The 19,623-nt window shown below is 39.7% G+C and overlaps 1 protein-coding gene across 1 annotated transcript; it reads right to left on the bottom strand.

Annotated features, from left to right (window-relative positions):
* Positions 1-397: 397 nt before the first annotated feature.
* pbrm1 (polybromo 1) lies at positions 398-19,617 on the bottom strand. Its single transcript, XM_056735403.1, has 30 exons — positions 19,493-19,617; positions 16,663-16,809; positions 16,478-16,575; positions 16,189-16,336; positions 15,794-15,943; positions 15,601-15,711; positions 15,313-15,381; positions 15,130-15,228; positions 14,931-15,016; positions 13,829-13,920; positions 13,503-13,719; positions 13,111-13,252; positions 12,737-12,831; positions 12,266-12,545; positions 11,621-11,726; positions 10,045-10,684; positions 9,716-9,927; positions 9,385-9,570; positions 6,242-6,399; positions 5,903-6,157; positions 5,672-5,817; positions 5,422-5,579; positions 4,488-4,671; positions 4,195-4,396; positions 3,748-3,949; positions 3,490-3,639; positions 2,927-3,052; positions 2,517-2,566; positions 1,411-1,618; positions 398-1,298 (listed from the first exon to the last, which is right to left on the bottom strand). The coding sequence occupies exons 2-30, from the start codon at positions 16,798-16,800 to the stop codon at positions 1,135-1,137; spliced, it is 4,872 nt and encodes a 1,623-aa protein (XP_056591381.1). The 5' UTR covers positions 16,801-16,809; positions 19,493-19,617; the 3' UTR covers positions 398-1,134.
* Positions 19,618-19,623: the final 6 nt, after the last annotated feature.

Genomic DNA, 19,623 nt, shown 5'->3' with positions numbered 1-19,623 from the left:
TTACCAGCATGCCGTTTCAACCCTCTATATATCACTCCTTATCAATTTAGATCAAAAAGGCATACACAAAAAGTTATATTTTTAATACTTCTTGAGGAAAAGGCATGTCAACTTTGTAAAGATAAGCGTGCTTTTTACTCATTTTTATTCTCATTGCTGAAGTCAACCAAATGTACTAACAAAATTCAAATAAATCAGCAATTCAAGTCATTTCGATTCAAGTCATTTCATTTGTCATCCCCTGTAATTTAGCTCCAGATTTCAGGGAAATAATCTAATAATAAAAATGTTTTGATCTGTAGGTAATAGTCTACATTTCCGCTTTTAGATTCAGATTCATTCTTTTTTTTCCTAAATGGAGGAAATTTGTTTTTCACAGACTGCACTAGAAGCAACATTCAAAAAACATACTATTTATATATACACACCTGCATACCCAGTATCAAAACAACCCACACATACAGAGGAAAACCAATAATATCACACCTTTCTTCCGTGAAAGTTCAAAGCATTTGAACAATTCTTTCATAAATAAAGTAAACCTATAATAACCCCTGTCCTTTGAGATAGGCTGTTTAATAGGATTAATAATGCTGAACATCACAATTAACAAATGGTAACCATCTAGGAGTTGTGAAAGGGTTATTTAGCCAGACATACAAAAAACATGTTACCAATTGTCCATGTTAGTTTATTGAAACATTAGGCAGACGGTGTCCATTCCAAAACGACGTTTAACTAGTACAACTTGAACAATATGAAAAAAAACTTGTTTTTATCCAGATACAATCTCAACAACCAAGACAAGACCCAAAATCGGCCATAACTACATTCTTTCATAACAAATCTACTTGTCACATATAACAATGCACCAACATTAAGGTCAACACTTTAAAAGTTTATCATTTTATGAAAATGTTTAAATCCGTCTAAGAACATTTAATAGCCAACATACAAAGTCAGACAATTCAAAGTGCTGTCAAGAATAATGAAAGGGCATGAACACTAACAAAGCCAACGGACTATACGTAGCATTACAAAACTCTAAAATAACGCTATTTCATCACAACATTAAACTTGTAAGAATGACTCTTTTTCTCAGCAGTGAGAATGAGAGGGAATGCTTCAAATGTTCTAGATGTTGTATGTCTGTTGAATGTTTATAGTGTCGCGAAGCATCAGGTCCCGCAGTCGCCACAGAGCGTCGGCCATAGTCTTGTGGGCTCCTTTACTCTTCAGCCAATGAGAGGGGAGACGGCTCTCCTGCTCTTTTGAGAGACGCACATCTTTCCTGCGAACTGGGTGACATACACATTTACTATTACCATACAAATACATTACAGTAAATGTCATGGAACCTGCATTGGAAGACCACCAATACATGTTAAGAAAGTATCCTCCTACACTCACCAGAAAGTGTTTGGTCCCATTTGCTCACAGTAGTGGAGTCGGCACTCAGACCTTCGATATACTTCAGATATGCCTCTGAATGTAGGAGACGCTGGGGTTTGGGAGGAGGAGCTACAAATATGGGTGTGGAGGGTTGCTGGAAAGCTGGCTGCCCAACCTGACCCGGGTACGGAGGAGGAGCCTGCTGGCCTGAGTTCATCACGCCCATCTACAGAAATAACAAACACTAGCTCAGAACTTGCGATGGTATTAAATGTGTAATATTACAATAATTGCCAGCGCTTTAATCGTGGTATATGGTATTATTGCAAGTTTGTATCACATCTTTATTGTTGTTCTTAATTATGTACAAGTGCTTTTTAAAAACCAACATGACTTTAAAAATCAAAACTGTATCCAGAGCATTTAAGAAGCTAAATGAACATTAAGTTATAACCACAATAAACTGCAATTTTATCAAACACTTTGCCGTTTCCACTGAATGGTTATAATGTCTATTTTATAACAATCGTACCTGGTTCAACTTAAAGGAATAGTTCCTCCTTCAAAATATAAATTCTGTCATTATTTACTCACCCTGTTGTCACTTTAAATCTGGGTGATTTTCTTTCTTTTGCAAAACACAACAGAAGATATTTGGAAGGTGATGGTAACCGAAAACTGTTGGTCCCCATTCACTCCTATTGTATGGACACAACACCAATGCAAGTCAATGGGGATCAACATTTTCCTGTTACCATCACCTTCCAAATATCTTCTGTTGTGTTTTGCAGAAGAGAGAAAGTCATACAGGTTTAAAATGATGTAAATAATGACAGCATTTGAATGTGAACTAGTCCTTTAATATTTGTTATAACAGAACAGGGATTTTTATTGTTTGCATCACATTTCTTCAATGCTTGTTGCTTGATACCATCTTGGACTATTTTAGAATAACAACATCATGTCAGTATATTCTTTTTCCCATATTCTGTGGTCAAGGCATCAATTCAACTAATACAAATACAAGACTCCCACTTTTGCCACAGTACTGACATTTTTGCCAGTACACAATACTTCTGGCACTTTAATATAAGGAATAAATGGAAGATTCCTTGTTTTTTTACCTGATTCCCGTAAGTGTTTCCTGTGGATCCCGGAGTCATTCCATTCATACCTGTGACAGAGGTACCACAACACGTTCATATCTCTTGTGTTCTGTTCCTGTTTATCTTCTGAGATAACCAGATATTTTTTAGAAGTGTTTCTGTGTCCATTAAATAGAGGTCAATGGGGACCAATTCGTATTTTTCCAAATATCCTCTTTTTTTGATAATTTAAAATGAGTTTGAGTTAGTTTTAAACCTTGAGAGTCATCATTTCATTTTGTCATACTCAGGGCAGACTGGTCCCTCAGATGAGCCTCTGAACCTATGGTGCAGGTAGCCCCTCTTGTAAGGATTAGAGAGGCAGACAGGAAGCAACTGCAAATGATGTGGGGGGCTAAGGATCATGTGCCTGTGAAATGGTTTCTTACCCAGATATGGCATACCAGGCCTACCCCACAGAGGGTGGAGGGGTAAGGCAGGCACCATCATGGGATGAGGAGGCATGCCGACCTTGTTAATCATGTTACCAACAGGCCTGTAGCTACCCATCATGCCTTAGAAGACAGAGGAGGAAGGTGGCGACACGTGTACATGCATCAGTATATCATGCAGCGAACTAGAAGAATTAACTCATGCACTGCACGCCAATGCTATATTTAGACTATTTTAGCAGATTTGTCATGAAACCCAGCACATAAAGTGTAATGTATATCCCCCGTTTCAACTGTCAATAAGGCTCTTATAAATAATTCACAATTGAGTGGAAACAAGGTCATGAAGTTTCATGATAGTTACAGTACATGCAACAGTAACTCAATATCTCTTCAGATAACAGATTTCTGGAATCTAGAGACCAACACATGTCAACACTACAGAAGAAATGAAGTAAACGACAGATGCAAGAAGATGAAAAGTGTGTTGATGATGAGCGTGCTAGCAGTTAGGCTTCTTCTTCCAGCTCTGTGTGTCCACCACACCTGAGAGGGGTTACCTGCCATAGGCGTCATGCTGTTGCTAAGCATCCCCATAGGGGTCGGGGGAGGCACCACCCCCATGAGTGCCCCTACTGGGGTACCTGCTCTCGGGTTCTGCTGATGCGCCCGTTCTCGTTCCTGCTGCTCTGCTACTTTAGCTGCCCGCTCTGGATTGACGAAGAAGACAAAACGAACGACTTAAGGAGAATCTGGAGACCTCGCATCAGTTTCCATATGAATTGCAGGCAAATTTGGGAAATCTTGTTTAACTTCACCTTCATATTCGGCTTTCTTCGTGGCCTCCAGGCTTCTCCACTCTGTGCCCACCAGTCGACTAAGCTCTCCGAAAGAGAAGTCAGGGTGCTGGGCCTTGATGACGGCCCTCATCTCGCTGCTGAAGAGGATGTAGCCACTCATGTTGATCTTCCTCTTTGCCCCTTCCTTCTTTGACAGCCCCTTTATTGACTTCGGCGTGGACTGTGAAAAAATGAGACTATATGTTAATTCCGTCATGTTTATTTATTCACTCTCATGTTGATCAAAACCTGCATGTGACTTTTTGGACACAAAAGAAGATATTTTGATTAATGTGTTCATATAATGGAAGTCAATAGGGCGCAATGTTGTTTGGTTACCAGCATTCTTCAAAATCTCTTCTTTTGTGTTCTGCAGAAGGACATGGGGGTGTGTGTGACACAGAAAATAATTTCACAACAGAAGACCTGTGGTGGGGCGTAATGCAGCATGTCCATGTCGCCACTCAGAGAAGTCTGAAGCTGAGGCATGTGACCATCAGAGCCGTCTCCATCATCATCACCCAGCTCCTCCAGCTCTTCGTCCGTCATATCAGCAAACTTGGCCTCCAGCTCCTCGATCTTCTTATCCAACAGTGGGGAAGGCTCCTTCTGAGGAACTATGAGCTTTCTGAAAGACATGTGATGTCCATGTGTTATCGTTCTACAAAATGGAGTGCACAACGCAGTGTTTTTCGCAGATCTTAAATGAATCAACTGACCTGAAGTAGAAGATTTCATCTTCAACGACTTTGGCAGACATAGAGAAACGCTTCAGCCCTTTGAACTTCTTCATCTGTTTATCGCTCTCAATGTAGCGGCTCTCGCACAGCAGTACGTCCTCCTCCGGCATCTCAGTCGGCCGGCATGACAGAAAGTCTTTAAAAGAAGACACTGTGCACTTCCCTGAGGAAACAAAAACACTGTTAAGAGAGGTTGGGATGTAGCTGACTACAGCATCTATTTATGCTTGAGCCTCACCAGTCTTTTTAATCCCTAAGTGATGTCAGTTTTCTAAAAGTGAGTCAGAATTCATTTGACCTCATGACCACATGTCTGCTATGTTGGAACACAGTCACTCACAGTAAAAATCTATAGATTTTAGATATTAATTTCAGTGTTTCAGTGTTTGAAATTAAGCGTCATCTAGAGGTGAGGTTGAGAATTGCTACCAATGGCTCACTCCACTCCTTACCCCTCTCTTTCGAAGGTCTACGGTGGCTGACACATCACATTTTCACTTCTTTGATGAAGGAGATAACGTATTTACGTACGTCCGATGTATTTGGACGCCCCCAAATTGGACACGTCTACATTTCAAATATGCACGGATTTTACGCGAAATGTGAATCGGGGCTCAAATTGCGTCTATGCGGCCACTCACACACACAGCTTCAGACGGAACATTGTCCTCCGTTAATTTGCAATCTTGTTCGTCCTTGCATTCACGATCAGGTTCTAAAGGTTGGGGTTTCGGGGAACCATAGCGCTGCCGCTTTATCTTTTGTGTATTCTGTTAGTTTAGCAATTATATTTTTTGACTGGCTTTGACTGTTTCAATATGGTGGACAACTTGTGTATAGCAGCCCATAGAAATAGCCATTAATGTCACATGTATGCATATACGTTTAATGTACACATATAAAATAGTTTTACCTCCTATACAAGTCATAGGGCAGGATTCCTCCAGGTTGCTGAGAAAAACTTCTTTCTTATAGAACATCTTGGTGGGTTCATGCTCGGTCTCCTCCGGGTGAATAAAGATGGGCCCGAAAAAATAGGCAGCTCCATCTCGCACCCACATCTTTTCAATTCTATTTCAACACAAACCAGCTGGTTTATAAGAAGACACTTGATGAAGCAATTCAGAAATATAAATACATTGGATATGAATACAGCAACTAGCCTGCCCACACGGTTGCGCACGAGCACATGAGATCGGATGTAGACGCAATCTCCCACTTTTAAACACGTGTCATTGTAGCAGAGCTGCTCATAATACTGACAACCTGGTTCTCCATTACTGATCTCCATGGTAACATCCTCTCTCTCCTATAGAAACAGTGTGATGTTCAGATCACCATTTACACACATTTGAGGTTCATAAAGAACTTGAGGTAAATAAAAATGTGTTTACTTTATCTATAACAGAAGGTGCAGCTTTGCCATCTTCCGGCACCTCGGGAGGCTTCTCGCTGTCCAGTTTGGGGGCGAACATCGAGGCCACACGGACCACAGGTAATGGCACTTCACGGGGAACAAACTTGACAGAGCTCAGGGGCATCGTCCACATCTTGATCTTTTTGAAAGACTTGGTCTTTGCAGAGTAGCGAGACTCGCAAACAAAAATGTCTTCGGGTCTGAAGTTGTCTGGCTGAAGTTTGAAATACTCCTGAAATGTAACAAAACAGGCATGTTTTAAAACACAATAGTAACACACAAAAAATGTGTTGTTTATCATGTTGACTGACATTACCTTTACAAACATTACGACACATTTCCCCAAAATTTTACTGACAGGAATTTTGTTGTAGTAGTCGCTTTTGAAAACTTCCTTTTCCAGAAATTTGCGTGTGGCCAGGTGAAATGTTTCATTGGGTCTGTAGAACCAGCAGCCATAAAGCCACTTCTCTCCTAAAAAAAACACAAAGTAGTTATGTTACATAACTACTGTTTCACAGTTGTTTGTTTGCTAAATAATAAAACATCTTTGTGTTAAATCATTTTCCTATTTCTAAATCAATATTTAGTTATATTATTCTTTGTATCTAAAATGTTTCTAAGGTTTTACTTCTAAAAGGCATTGTAAAGAAAATGCTATAGAAATGGTTAAAACAATACCTTCATATACGCATCAAAAATGAAAGTGAGAAACTAGCAATATATAAAATTGGAAATGCATAAAAATATATTAATACAAATAATAGTGTTAATCTTGTAGGAAATTTGCGAATCATCTTAATACCGTGTATTTTATAATTTCCTATAGTAAAATAATAGATGTTTCTTATTTATATACAGTTTTGTCTCTAATTCTAATTTTCTTTTACAAAAAGCTGCTTTGCAACAATGTAAAAAAATAGACTATTGAAATGAAGAATTGAATAATAATATACAACAAAATATAGCTGCAAGCAGCAATAATGGGAACCTTTCAACAGCATAAAGGGAACGATTTTGGACATGTCAGATGATCCGATTTTGAAAACCAAGTTTTAAAACACAGTGAAAGGCACTTAGAACTAGGGCTGTGCGATTAATCGAAATAAAAATAAAATTAAAAAACCTCGATGTGAGCATCTGCGATTTCTAAACCGTAGATGACACGATTCTTTTCCCGCCCACTGACGTCTCGCAGTATGCTATCCGAACCAATCAGAATCCCTCGCAGCGAGCGTGCCAACACAGCCCGCGAGAATTTAACAGAACGAACGGTTGATCAGAACAGGGGGATTGTATTGAAACAGCGAAGATGAGCTAAGAACAGATTAACGAATTGATAACAAAGAGAAAATCGAAATCTGTGATATGGGAATATTTTGGATTTAGCAGAGATGATGCATCACAGAGCACTGTAATTTGCAAGACCTGCAAAACCATCGTTGGAGCAAAACATGGTAACACATCTAATCTATTTCAACACTTGAGGCAGCGCCACAAAGAGCTCTACGACCAGTGCATGGATAAGAAAAGCCAGGACACGAACAAAAGTGCACCCCAAAAACTAGGTGAACAAAAATCTATAATACATGCATTTGCGAGCTGCACACCATACAAAAAAAGTTTAAAAAGGCATAAAGAAATAACCGACGCCGTCACGTACCATTTATGCAAAGATATGATGCCCGCCAATATTGTCAGTAAAGCCGGCTTTCAAAAAATGATACACGCACTTGATAAGGGATATCAGCTGACGCGCGAAGTTATTTTTCAAGGGTTGCCATCCCTGAAATGTATTCCAAATGCAAGGCCAGTGTGGAATGCGTTAAAACAAGTGAAATACTACGCGACTACTTCCGACATGTGGTCAAGCAGAACATCAGAGCCTTACTTAAGTTTAACGGTGCACTTTATTAATGATGATTTCGAAATGAAAACCAAAGTCTTGCAAACGTCATACTTCCCCGATGACCACACTGGAGATAATTTGTCTCAGGGTTTAAGAGATGCTTTGGCTTCCTGGGGACATTCTGAGGCTCAGCAGGAGTCAATCACCACTGATAACAGATCAAACATTATGAAGGCTGCCGCTCTATACAAGTGGATAAGATTGCTTTGGACACAGACTCCATCTTGCAATTGGTAAGTTTAAATTTAGCCTTAATTTATTAATGCAATATTAATATTAATTGGAATATATATGATGCTTACTACTTTGAAATATAAAATATTTTTTTATCTTCTTTAAAAAAAACTGAATGTGGAGTAGTTAAGAAACAGACTGCTAGGTTGGAAACTATACCAGATAAACTTCCCAAGATTGAGCAGGCTCGCACAACAATATCTCTGTGTTTCAGCAACAAGCTCACCATCAGAAAGAGTGTTTAGCACAGGAGGGAATGTGAAACCAGAAATGGTGGACATGCTGGTTTTCGTAGCCAAAAACCTTTAAACATTTCAAGCAGCTAGTCTCTGCCATTGTTCTAGTTTTTGTTATTCAAGAGACATTTCAGCCTGTTTTTTGTTTTGATGGTTTGATTAACCACACACATTTATTTTTCCTTATGTCTGTTTTAGAGACATTTTGTTACAATTAACTTTATATGTTTTTGATACATATTATTTAGTAAGTTGGTTCCAGAGACTAATTGTTACACTTTTATTTATTATTTGGCCCATTGTCTGTTTTATAGACATTTTGCTTAACTTGGTTTTTACTTGCCTTATGTCTGTTCTAGACATATTACAGCTTTTTATACTTCTTTTTTTAACATGTTTTAATAAACACTGCATCTATTTATAAAATCTACAGTTTCCCTGTTCGTTTGTGTTAAGAAAAAAAGTGTTAAAAAATTTGACTGAAAATCGAAATCCCAAATCGAAATCCCCAAATTGATTTAAAAATCAAGATTCTTTTTTGTCCATATCGCACAGCCCTACTTAGAACACAATAAATATATACCTTATAACCTTTGACCACCAGGTGGCGCTGTCACCAGATTTTTATGAAGCAGCTGTACCAGTGTCAAAACACTAAAGGGTCATGAAGATACAGCCACATGGCCCTTTAATAACTCTTGCATTGTCTCTAGATACTACACACCGAGTACATACAAAAGAAGATTCAAATGATTTTTTTCTAGGACATACAGTTCAAAAGTTATGATGTATTGAAATTTTGGACCGATGGTGACACTAGAAGTTTTGAGTTAGAGACTCCAAATTTGTCATGGTGATGTGTAAGACTGTCCTCAATCGGTGTGTAAATTTTCATAACTTTCCAATGTACCATGCCGCCATGGACGCAAGGGCGAAGAAAGAAGAATACAAATGGAATCAATAGGGGTCTTTGCCCCTTCGGGCTTGACCCCAAAACAACTTAATTTACATCAGAATGAAAAAATAACAAGGGCTTAAGACATAAAATGCCCCAAACAGTGACAAACATAAATGTAGTACCTGCATCATCCTGCCAGAGGCGCTCTATGCATACGATGTGTGGCTGCAGGTTAGGTTCTGTGGGCTCCACATACACATAATCTCCCACATGGTACATGTTATCTTTAAAGCTGCAGTCCTGACTGAAGTTACGCTGAAGGACTCCCTGCCATCCACCACCAGCTGAATCCTCGCTCTTCTCAGCCTCTGCAGATCAATACAACATTACAATTGCCTGGTCAGTCTTACAGTAACAACCAATCAGCGTTAAGATGGAGGCTTTGTTATGTGCCTGTAGTTCACTTGGGAATACAGAGGGAACACAAAACCGATCAAATGTAAAGTAAGGCACCTTTCTTTTCCTCCTCTCTCTTGAGTTTATCCTCTTCATACTCTTTGGGCAGCTTCTCTTTCTTCTCCTTCTCCACATCACTGTGCAGGTGTTTAGTGGTGTAGCTGAGGGCGGGCGACAGGAGAATCTCTCCGTTCTTGCACAGCTCATCTCTGATCCGGATGAAGAACTGCTGGAGCTCCACAGAATCCTCAAAGATCTCTGAATCCGTCCTGCCAAGCAAAACGAACAGACTTGAACGTATGGGGTTATGTTGTGTAAAACCAAATCTTTCAACCTTTTAAGATCTCCAGGTGAAGTATATACTTTTCCTAAAAACAAAGCATCACCTATGCAGACGTCTGGCTTTCTCCAAGACTTCAAACATGTGATCCTGGAACACGTCTAGTCGCCTATAACGTCCTTTATCCACGTTTGCTCTGATGATCTCAAAGTTCAATGGCGGCTTCTCTGGATTATTGGGATCGGCGGCAGGAATCTCCGCCAGCGAGTCGCTATAGCAACGCCCCTCATCGTCCTGGTGACCAAGCACGGACACAAAAAGATTGCGTACCAGTTCCTGAATAAGTCTCGCTACATCCGGAACACGGGCGTCTTCAGCGCAATCCAGGTCTCTCCTGGTCTCCAAAAGAACTTTGTGAAGCACCAATGCGTCTTTATAGATGAGAGATTCAGGCTCGTTGTAAGTACAAGCGTTGTTGAACATCAACACTAAATCTTCCACGAGCGCGTCAACATCCTGATATTTGTTGGATAGCATGTGACCCTTGATCTTCTCCATGTCTATGGGTTTCTTGATGGCCACATAGTAGTCGGGAAGCTCGGCACGGGATGGGAGACGGAGGAAGATGGCGCTGAGACGACGGCCACGCTTGTCGGTGTAGTTCTTGACAGATTCGTAAAGTTCGTTGAGTTTCTGCTGCAGAGGCGTTAGGTACTTGGACTTTTTAGGAGAGATGCCGCTCTTTCCTGGAATGACATTGGAATAACATGAAACATGACTCAATAATAGTAAAATATATCATGATTTGTACTGGCTGTCACTTCACCAGAATCAATTATCTAGTAAATCTGCAAAAACTGGATCAAGCCAAAATCGTACTAAATTCATGTAGTGTGAACTTGGTGTAATGTTAATTTCTGCTTCAGGCAATTGTGTGAGTTGGGGGCAGGGCTATTTAAAATGTTTATCTACTGTATGTTCGTTCGTTCGTTCGTTCGTTTTCTTCCGCTTACCCGGGGCCGGGTCACGGGGAAAGCAGTCTAAGCAGGGATGCCCAGACTTCCCTCTCCCTAGACACTTCCTCCAGCTCCTCCGGGGGGACACCGAGGCGTTCCCAGGCCAGCCTGGAGATATAGTCCCTCCAGCATGCCCTGGGAAGGCGTCCAGGGGGCATCCGGAAAAGATGCTCGAGCCACCTCAACTGTCCCCTCTCGATGTGAAGGAACAGCGGCTCTACTCTGAGCTCCTCCCGAGTGACTGAGCTTCTCACCCTATCTCTAAGGGATCGCCCAGCCACCCTGCGGAGAAAGCTCATTTCGGCCTGCGGTATCCGGGATCTTGTCCTTTCGGTCATGACCCACAGCTCATGACCATAGGTGAGAGTAGGAACGTAGATTGACCGGTAAATCGAGCGCTTCGTCTTTGGCTCAGCTCCTTCTTCACCACGAAAGACCGGTACAGCGACCGCATTAATGCAGAAGCTGCCCCGATCCGTCTGTCAATCTCCCGTTCCATCCTTCCCTCACTCGTGAACAAGACCCCCAGATACTTGAACTCCTCCACTAGAGGCAGGAACTCTCCACCTACCTGAAGTGGGCAAGCCACCCTTTTCCGACTGAGTATGTGTAAGTTTACCCAAACAGTGCAATATGTACATATATCTGTGTGCATGTGAAACATACTAATTTTCATCTTGGGTGAAATGATGTCATCATCATCAGGCGGGGGTCCGAGGTCCCTTCGCTTTTCTCTCAAAATCTTCTCCAGAATGTTGGCATCATTGTAAACCTAGATTCAAACAATGTAAATTAAGCATTCTGCATTCATAACATCTGTTTAATAACAAAGTCAGATCTTAAAGCTGCAGCTTGTAACTGTTGCCTCTCTATCGCCATCTCTGTTTGAAACATAAAATTGCAGGAGACTTCAAATTCTTATGTTTATGTCAAATGACATCAAAATGACATTCTCTGCAAAATCACACCCCACACCTTAACACATTATGCATTTGGCAGACGCTTTTATCCAAAACTTACACTGCATTGTACTAAAAATGTTTTTGTCTTACTAGGTGCAATCCCCTAAGATCAAACCCACGACCTTGGCGTTGCTTGTGCCATGCTCTAAACACTGAGCTACAGGAAAGCACAAATCATTATTTTAAGCTTAGCGTAATGAATCAGGATAAGATAATGAGGCCGTTTTGAACACTAATATTTATGTCCTAATCTAATTATTTTGAGGTAAAGAAGTCGCATACTGCTAACCAAAGTTGTTAACCGAACAATGGCAGTCAACAATGCTCTCACTGACAGTTCAGATCTCACCTGTGATCCCTCTTCATTATAGTGCCTAGCGTTACGGAACATCAGCTTCATGTTCTCCATCATTGAGTCCTCGCTGGGGTACCGGTCAGAGCGGATGTTGTGGTCTATGGTCCTCAGGTCCATTGGCTCCAGTATGATCTTGTAGTAATCTGGGTAGTCTTTCTTTGAGGGTTTGACCATGAAGAGATCGCAGAGCCTTCGCCCTGTTCCCATCTCTCGAGCCTCTGCCACGGAAGCATATAGAGCCTTCATTCGGTTCTTCTTTGTGTTCTTCTTATAGCTGTCGCATTAAGAATGTAAATCAAACCAAGACCTTGAAGATAATACGGCTGATCCTTATACAACAGCAACTATCACAAATGTTCAAAGAGCAGCAGAAAAGCCACGAAGGTAACTACAGTACTGTGGATGCCTGTCTGATGAACAATATCTGGTTGTTATAATAAACTCTTATTAGACGTGATTGTGTACCTTTTGCGTTTGGTTGTGCCCCCATCAGAAAGAGTGGATGAGAGCATGCTGTCCCCATCTTCATCATATCTCCTCATCAGTTCTCTTCTCTTCATCTGAGCAGACATAAAGGAATCTCTATCTTGCACGTAATTTCGCAATAAATACTATGAACGATAAATTATATTTTTATTTCGTATCGTGATAATAGTATTGCTATGAATGACTAGGTTTGATCAACCCTACTATAGGCAATAAATTAATTTCACGCATATTTATTTTTTGATTGAACTACTTGGACATTGGATTGCACAGCGCTGTGTGAAGAAAACATCTGATGTTGTGTATAACAAATAAACATGTTTTCAGTATAACATTCATTATTTACATATCACCTGGAATATTTGCTGCAGCTTTAGCATACGCTTGTAGAGCTGAGAGTTGGGGACGTTGTAGCGTTTCGCGTTCTCAAACATCAGGTTGAGATCTGATTCCATCTGTTCCACACTATCATACTCATTATTCCTCATCTTACTCCTGCAAAGCAGATGAAATTCTTCAGAAATGCATGCATCCAAAAACAAAACGATCTGAAAGGTAAAGGTTTCATATGCAAACAGAAAACCAGTAAACGTGTCTATTAGGCATCTGATGCTATAATGTTACCACCTGGTTTCAATCATTCAGTTTATTGCTACATCACTCCAATAATACATTAGGCGTTGACTATTTCGACACATTTAAAAATAAAAGTCCTGTTAGTCTGTAATAGCTGCTGTGGCGATACCTTATCTGTTGGAGTGAGATCGGATGGGTGATTTGCTGAAAGTAGTTAGGGTAGTCTTTCCTGGAGGGCAGCTGAAAAAAGGGTTCGGCTAAGAGTTGCCCTTGACTGTTCCTGCTGCCCCGTACTGCCTCATACAGCTGGAAGATGGGATTGCTCACGTCCATGCTGGAGTGGATGCTCTCGGCTTCAGACTCGCCCTCATCATAATGAATCGAGCCTTCGGGAGACATTTATACAGTAGGCATGTGAATATTAAAGGCCAGTCAAAAGTCAACACACATATATAATATCAGCACATATATGGTATAAAAATCAGCATGAGATACCAGTTAGTATGGCGTCTTCTTCACTCTCTGAACCATACTGTAGAGCTGTAGTGATAGAAGAGAGACGATCTCCCTGTGCAAACCTCCTATTCCTGTGTTCCAACACAGATGAAAATCATATTTTAATTGCATAACGTCAATGAATCAACACAGATTATATGACACCAGACCAAAAACGTGTATGTTTTCTTAAATGAAGTAGTGCGGTATCTAGTGGTGAAGTTGCATACTGCTACAAACGGCTCACTCCACTCCACCCCTCCCTTTCGAAGCACTACGGTGGCTGACACAGAACTAAGAATTTTTTAAGTTTTTGCTTCTTTGCAGAAGGTGGCAATAGATTTTGGATACGGGTTTGTCCATTTAGGGCTACTTTAGAAACAACATGTTGAATTCCATGTAAAGGCTGAAGTATAGTTGCTTTTTACGCATACATGAGAGACAGTGTACAGTGTGCATGACACAAATTTCTTTATCAGAATAGTTTGCGCGTACTGTACACGCACAGCCGGAATTTTGTCACCTTGCGTAAAAAGTATGCACATGTCTTGCGTGAGCATTTCATTTCTTGCAGTAATTAGTTTAACCACCAGGTGGCAACCGTGTCCTGGGAGCATCGAAGGTAGTAGAAGAAAACCTGACCCCTGTAGGCCCGGAGAAGTATCGCTATATGTCTAAATGCATCTTTCCTGTAGCCTTGGTTAGAGGATTGAGCATGGCGCTAGCAACACCAAGGTCAAGGGTTCGAACCCACTGATTGCACATACTCATATAGAAATGTATAATGAAATGTAAGTTGCTTTGGATAAAAGCTTCTGCCAAATGCGTAAATGTAAATGTAATGACCTTGCGTCAAAACCCGTGAGTACACATATGATTCGAAAGCAGTATACTTTGCAAGGCCGTGCGTTCAGCTGTACGTGTACGCTCTCGTGTGCGTAAAAAAAGAAGTATGCCACACGCTTACAGGGATGCGCGGTGTATGTAGATAGAAATAGCTCATATTTAATAAAAACATAAGGCTTTGTTATGTAAGGTCTTTTTATACACCTCCGAAGACATACATTACATTAAACAGCATTATTTTTGAGAAGTAACACACCTGATTCTGATGCTGGTTTTAACCGGCTCAGCGTGTTCAAGTTCCATCTTCCTCTGTGCAAAGATCTTTTTGATAGTGTTTGCATCCTGAAAATTGATTTTACATTTGCACTCACCACTCTTAACAATCCAGACTTAGACATGATAACAATACATTATTTTTCAAATTCAATGAATGACAAGTCTCAAAAATACATTACTTTAAATACTTGGGATCCGGGTTCATTGTAGCATTTGGCATTTTTGGCTAACAGGTCAATGTGTTTTGCCATATGGTTTACGCTTTTGTAGTATCCCATCTAAAGAAAGCAGACACAAACTTTCTTGTAAATTGCCAATGAACCGCAGTATTGGACATGAGAATGTGAAGTGAGTAAAATGACCTGTATTCTCTGTGCAATGGTCTTCAGATCTATTGGTTCCTTAATAATAGCATAATAATCTGGATATTGCTGATAATGAAGAAAAACACAAATAATTATGATGTACACATAAACAGTCCAGTCAATAGAGTTTATGTAAAAGTGTTCCTGTAAAACAGGTTATGCGTTTGATCCGCAGAGAACACATCAACCGATCAAATATATGTCTTCAACGCATTGTTCGGCACTTTAAATATTAGAATCGGCCCTATTCACAAATCTAACTGAATCTAAAATTGGTAAACGTACCACTTTAGAGGGAAGTCTCTGGAACAGTTCACTGATGACACGTCCATGTTCTGTGTATGTCAGCACAGCATCCAGAAGCTGCGTGAGAACTTCCTTAAGGCTTGAGACGGACTGTAAAAACACACAAACCACACATGACCATGACTTCTGAAATGATTCTGCGAGATTTGAGGGTTGGGCTCTGTGGTCTGACCTCCTCCTCGGTGGACCCTGCAGGGTTTTCTTGTGCATCTTCACCATCGTCATCATCTTCATCATAGTCCCCACGCTGCACAAACTCATTTTTGGTACGGATGTACAGATCCCAAAGTTTACACGCCGCCTTGAACTCCGGAGTCTCCGGCTGCACAGGAAAAAGTAAAATTTTTCAGGATTTTAGTAAAAAGTAGATTTTTGGTGTTAGCGTATGTCTATGAATGTCAGATCTAAAAGACCGAAATAAGAAATATAGACGTATTTTGTCATATGCATACAAAATATAGAATAACAGCCACAGGAAATACAAAATAATGATACATTTTAGAATCACATCTGGCATTTTTTGGACATACTGCACTACAGTGAAGTGTGTTTGTTTTAAAAACATACTTTGTAATACGTCTTGGCATTGTTGAAAAGGAGCTGAAAGTCTGCTGTGAGCTGCTCAACATCATCATACTCCTCCATCTTCAGCTTTTGCTGGATCTTCATCATGTCAATAGGTTGAGACACCACATCATAATAATCCGGCTGATTCCTGCAGAAAAATCGGTGTGTTTGTGTTTAACAACATGATGTTAAAACACATAAAACACTTTGTGAATCTATTTTTCACATCTCTTTATAAAACGTAACAGCAATTTCTCTAAACACAAAAATCATGTTTTATTCCACTCACCTTCTTTTTGGTGCTCTTATGAAAAGTTCACAAAGCATTCTACCCTGATCATCCTTGTAGTCTCTGATAGTGTTGTACAGCTCATGACACACAGCAATCTGTTAGAAAACACCGTTTCATTTTTTTATAAAAGCCCCTGTCAAATGTTTAAATTTAAATGTAGTGTAACTGTGTTTTGAACTCACAGGGTCAACAGTGGGAATGTTTGTGATTCTTCTCCTCTTTCGGCTGGTTGAAGGTATGGACGGGGTCTGACTGTCCTCAAAATCTCCTCCGCTCACACTGCTGGACGGAGAAGTGGCTCTCCGTCGCTTCGAGCCCATCTCAAAGGACTTTAAACACAATCAAAAAGATTGGATTACTGACACAAATAATTAATATTCAGTAAATAAATGGAAATTTCTTTCTAGTTATTGTTAAACATATCCTGAAATGTATTATTGCTACTGTACTAATATTTAGTACATTATTCTATAAAAAGACCACAGTTACATATTTCTTTACACAAGTTATTACAGTAATGCTGGGTTCACACCAAACGCGAATTAAACGAGTAAATTACATTAAAGTCATTGCAATGACGCGAAACGAGGCAAACTCGAGCCGGGCAATGTGAAGGACACGAATTGGGCCATGAACGCGCATCAATCGCATCTTCCTCACAATATAAAAAATTCCTAATCGAGCAAGAAATGTGTGCAAAGAGCTCATTGACACCTACTGTTTGACATGTCTGGACGCATGAAGACGCTCCTTGTTGCAAGATGTTTTTCGCTTTACTTGCACGAAAATAACGAACTATTCCCGCGAGTAATAAAGAGCGTGGAACGCGATGCTTTGCGTTTGGTGTGAACACAGCATAACTGTAACTACAGTTAAACTAAGATAACTGTTATCAACATGGTTACACTGTATAGAGGGCATACAACACAACAAAATGCAAAATGTTTATTTTAGATTACGAAAAAAATGTTGAATTTATGTCAAGGTTTCGATTAATTATGACTTGATATGACATGATTACATTACCCTTTGTTTAACCACTGTTTAAGTATACATTTCAAGGATAAACTAAGCTTACTGTTGTAAAAGTATGGTTAATTTGTGGGTACTAAAGTTTTATTATTCAAAATAATAAAACTGTTAATTGGTTAGGCTAATTTTCGCTAATCTAAATACCATCTGATCGAATACAAAATGTAAAATTTGAATGGGTTCTAAATGCGTTCTATTTGGGGATGCACGATAAATTATCGGCCATATCGGTATTGGGCGATAAATGGTCATTTTTAATGTTATCGGTATCGGCCGATAATCAAAAACCATTCCCTCTGGTTAAACTTCTTCAGCTGCACACTTCTCACAGTTAAAATACAACAGAGTACTGTATTTCTGTCATGATCATTCACTTACTGCTATTATCAGAACATTGTTGATGTAGGTTCAATATGTAGATATAGTATGAATCCGAGCATTATAGGAACAATAGATTATTGTTTAAATCACAGAGCTGTCTAAATGCTTTCAGTCTGGAGAGCTGTTAGACATGTGGCTATTAAAGTTTTTTTTTCTGGGTTACTCTGGAAGAACATCTATAATTTGTTTATTAAAAATAAATATGCAACAGAAAAGTTTGAAAGTTAAAGAATCTTTAACTAGTGTAGTGTAAAGTAGGCTTGGTACATGATTTTCAGGGAAAAAAAGAACTAATGGTTACCTTGTTTTCTACACTAAATGTTTTCAAACAAAAGCAGTTGTTCACGTTTTGCCTTTTGTTTCAGTCTTAGGGAATTTTATATTAATATTTTGATACATTATATCGGCCAATATATCAGTTATCGCATTCCAATGTTAAAGAATTATTGGTTATGGGCCAAAATTTACATATCGTTGCATCACTAGTTCTATTGTCTTGTGTTGCGTCGCATCGACAATACCTGTTTTATTAATAAAATGAAGAGACCATTCCAAAATTATATTCAGTTTCTTAAATTGACTATTTATAGGTTGGTGCTCAGGTAAAATTATCTTTTTTGTTTCATTCTGTGGACCTCTGACAACATTTCCCCCAAATTCCCAATTCAAATATTGTTTTATATTTTGTATTTACTCCATTTGCAGAAAACGGTACAAACTTGTTAAAAGCAACAAAACAATGCATTGTTTTCAGACCTGGAATTTTGGAAAGAAAACAAGTTTATATTTATTTATAAATGAATATAATTAATACAATTGTTTAGTCTTTCACGCTGATGACTGTATTTAGAATGAATTTTGGCCACGATAGTCAAGTCGTGGAAATCTTCACAAAATATTGTGATATCCCAAATGTCTAGCAACTTACTGCGGTCACAATGGTACCTTTTTGTACAGTAATTAATACAAAGAAAAAACTGAGTGATTATTAATTACACCCAATAGATTATCATTGCTTTTGTTGTAGATGAATGGACATCTTGTTAGTGTCACACCAGTTGACAGGAATACCATCTTAACAAACAGCTAACAGGGTGTGTGACAACTGATAGGCCATTGATGATATATCATGACATCCATGGGGAAGATGTACAGAAATAAAACAACACAAGAAAAGTGAAAATCAATATAAACTGATGATGTCATACAAACCCTTCTCAGCTTTATAACACAGTAAGTGATGTCCAGAAGAGGATGCAAGATATGAAAGAATGCATGAATCTTTAATCAGATGCATCTGATATCATCTCTAATCATTTACAGTCAGTCAGACAGCACTGACATGGTTTGGTGCACGTGCAGGATAGCTGTTTTGGCGATGATGATGATTGTGATGGGACAGTAATGTTAAGCATGATGACACATGCATCAGCACACGGATAAAAACAAAGACACACACTAACACACATACGCGCACGCGCGCGCACGCACACACACACTAATGCACGTACAGGCCCATGCAACACTGCATGATGATGCGCGAGCTTTATTGCAACACGAAGAGAGCGCGCGCTACGGTGTCGTGAACTGCGGCCTTACCGTCAGAGTCTGATCTGAGAGCTGTCTGAGGACCGAGACGCATTCAACACTGAGGCTGACTGACTGTCTGATTTATTAAGAATGCGAGAGGGAAAAAATTAACCCTATGCAGCGCTGAAAGCGGAAGCGGA

The sequence above is a fragment of the Triplophysa dalaica genome, chromosome 21 (assembly GCF_015846415.1).
Source record: "Triplophysa dalaica isolate WHDGS20190420 chromosome 21, ASM1584641v1, whole genome shotgun sequence".
NCBI classification, from domain to species: domain Eukaryota; kingdom Metazoa; phylum Chordata; class Actinopteri; order Cypriniformes; family Nemacheilidae; genus Triplophysa; species Triplophysa dalaica.
This window is presented reverse-complemented; position numbering and strand designations above follow the sequence as displayed.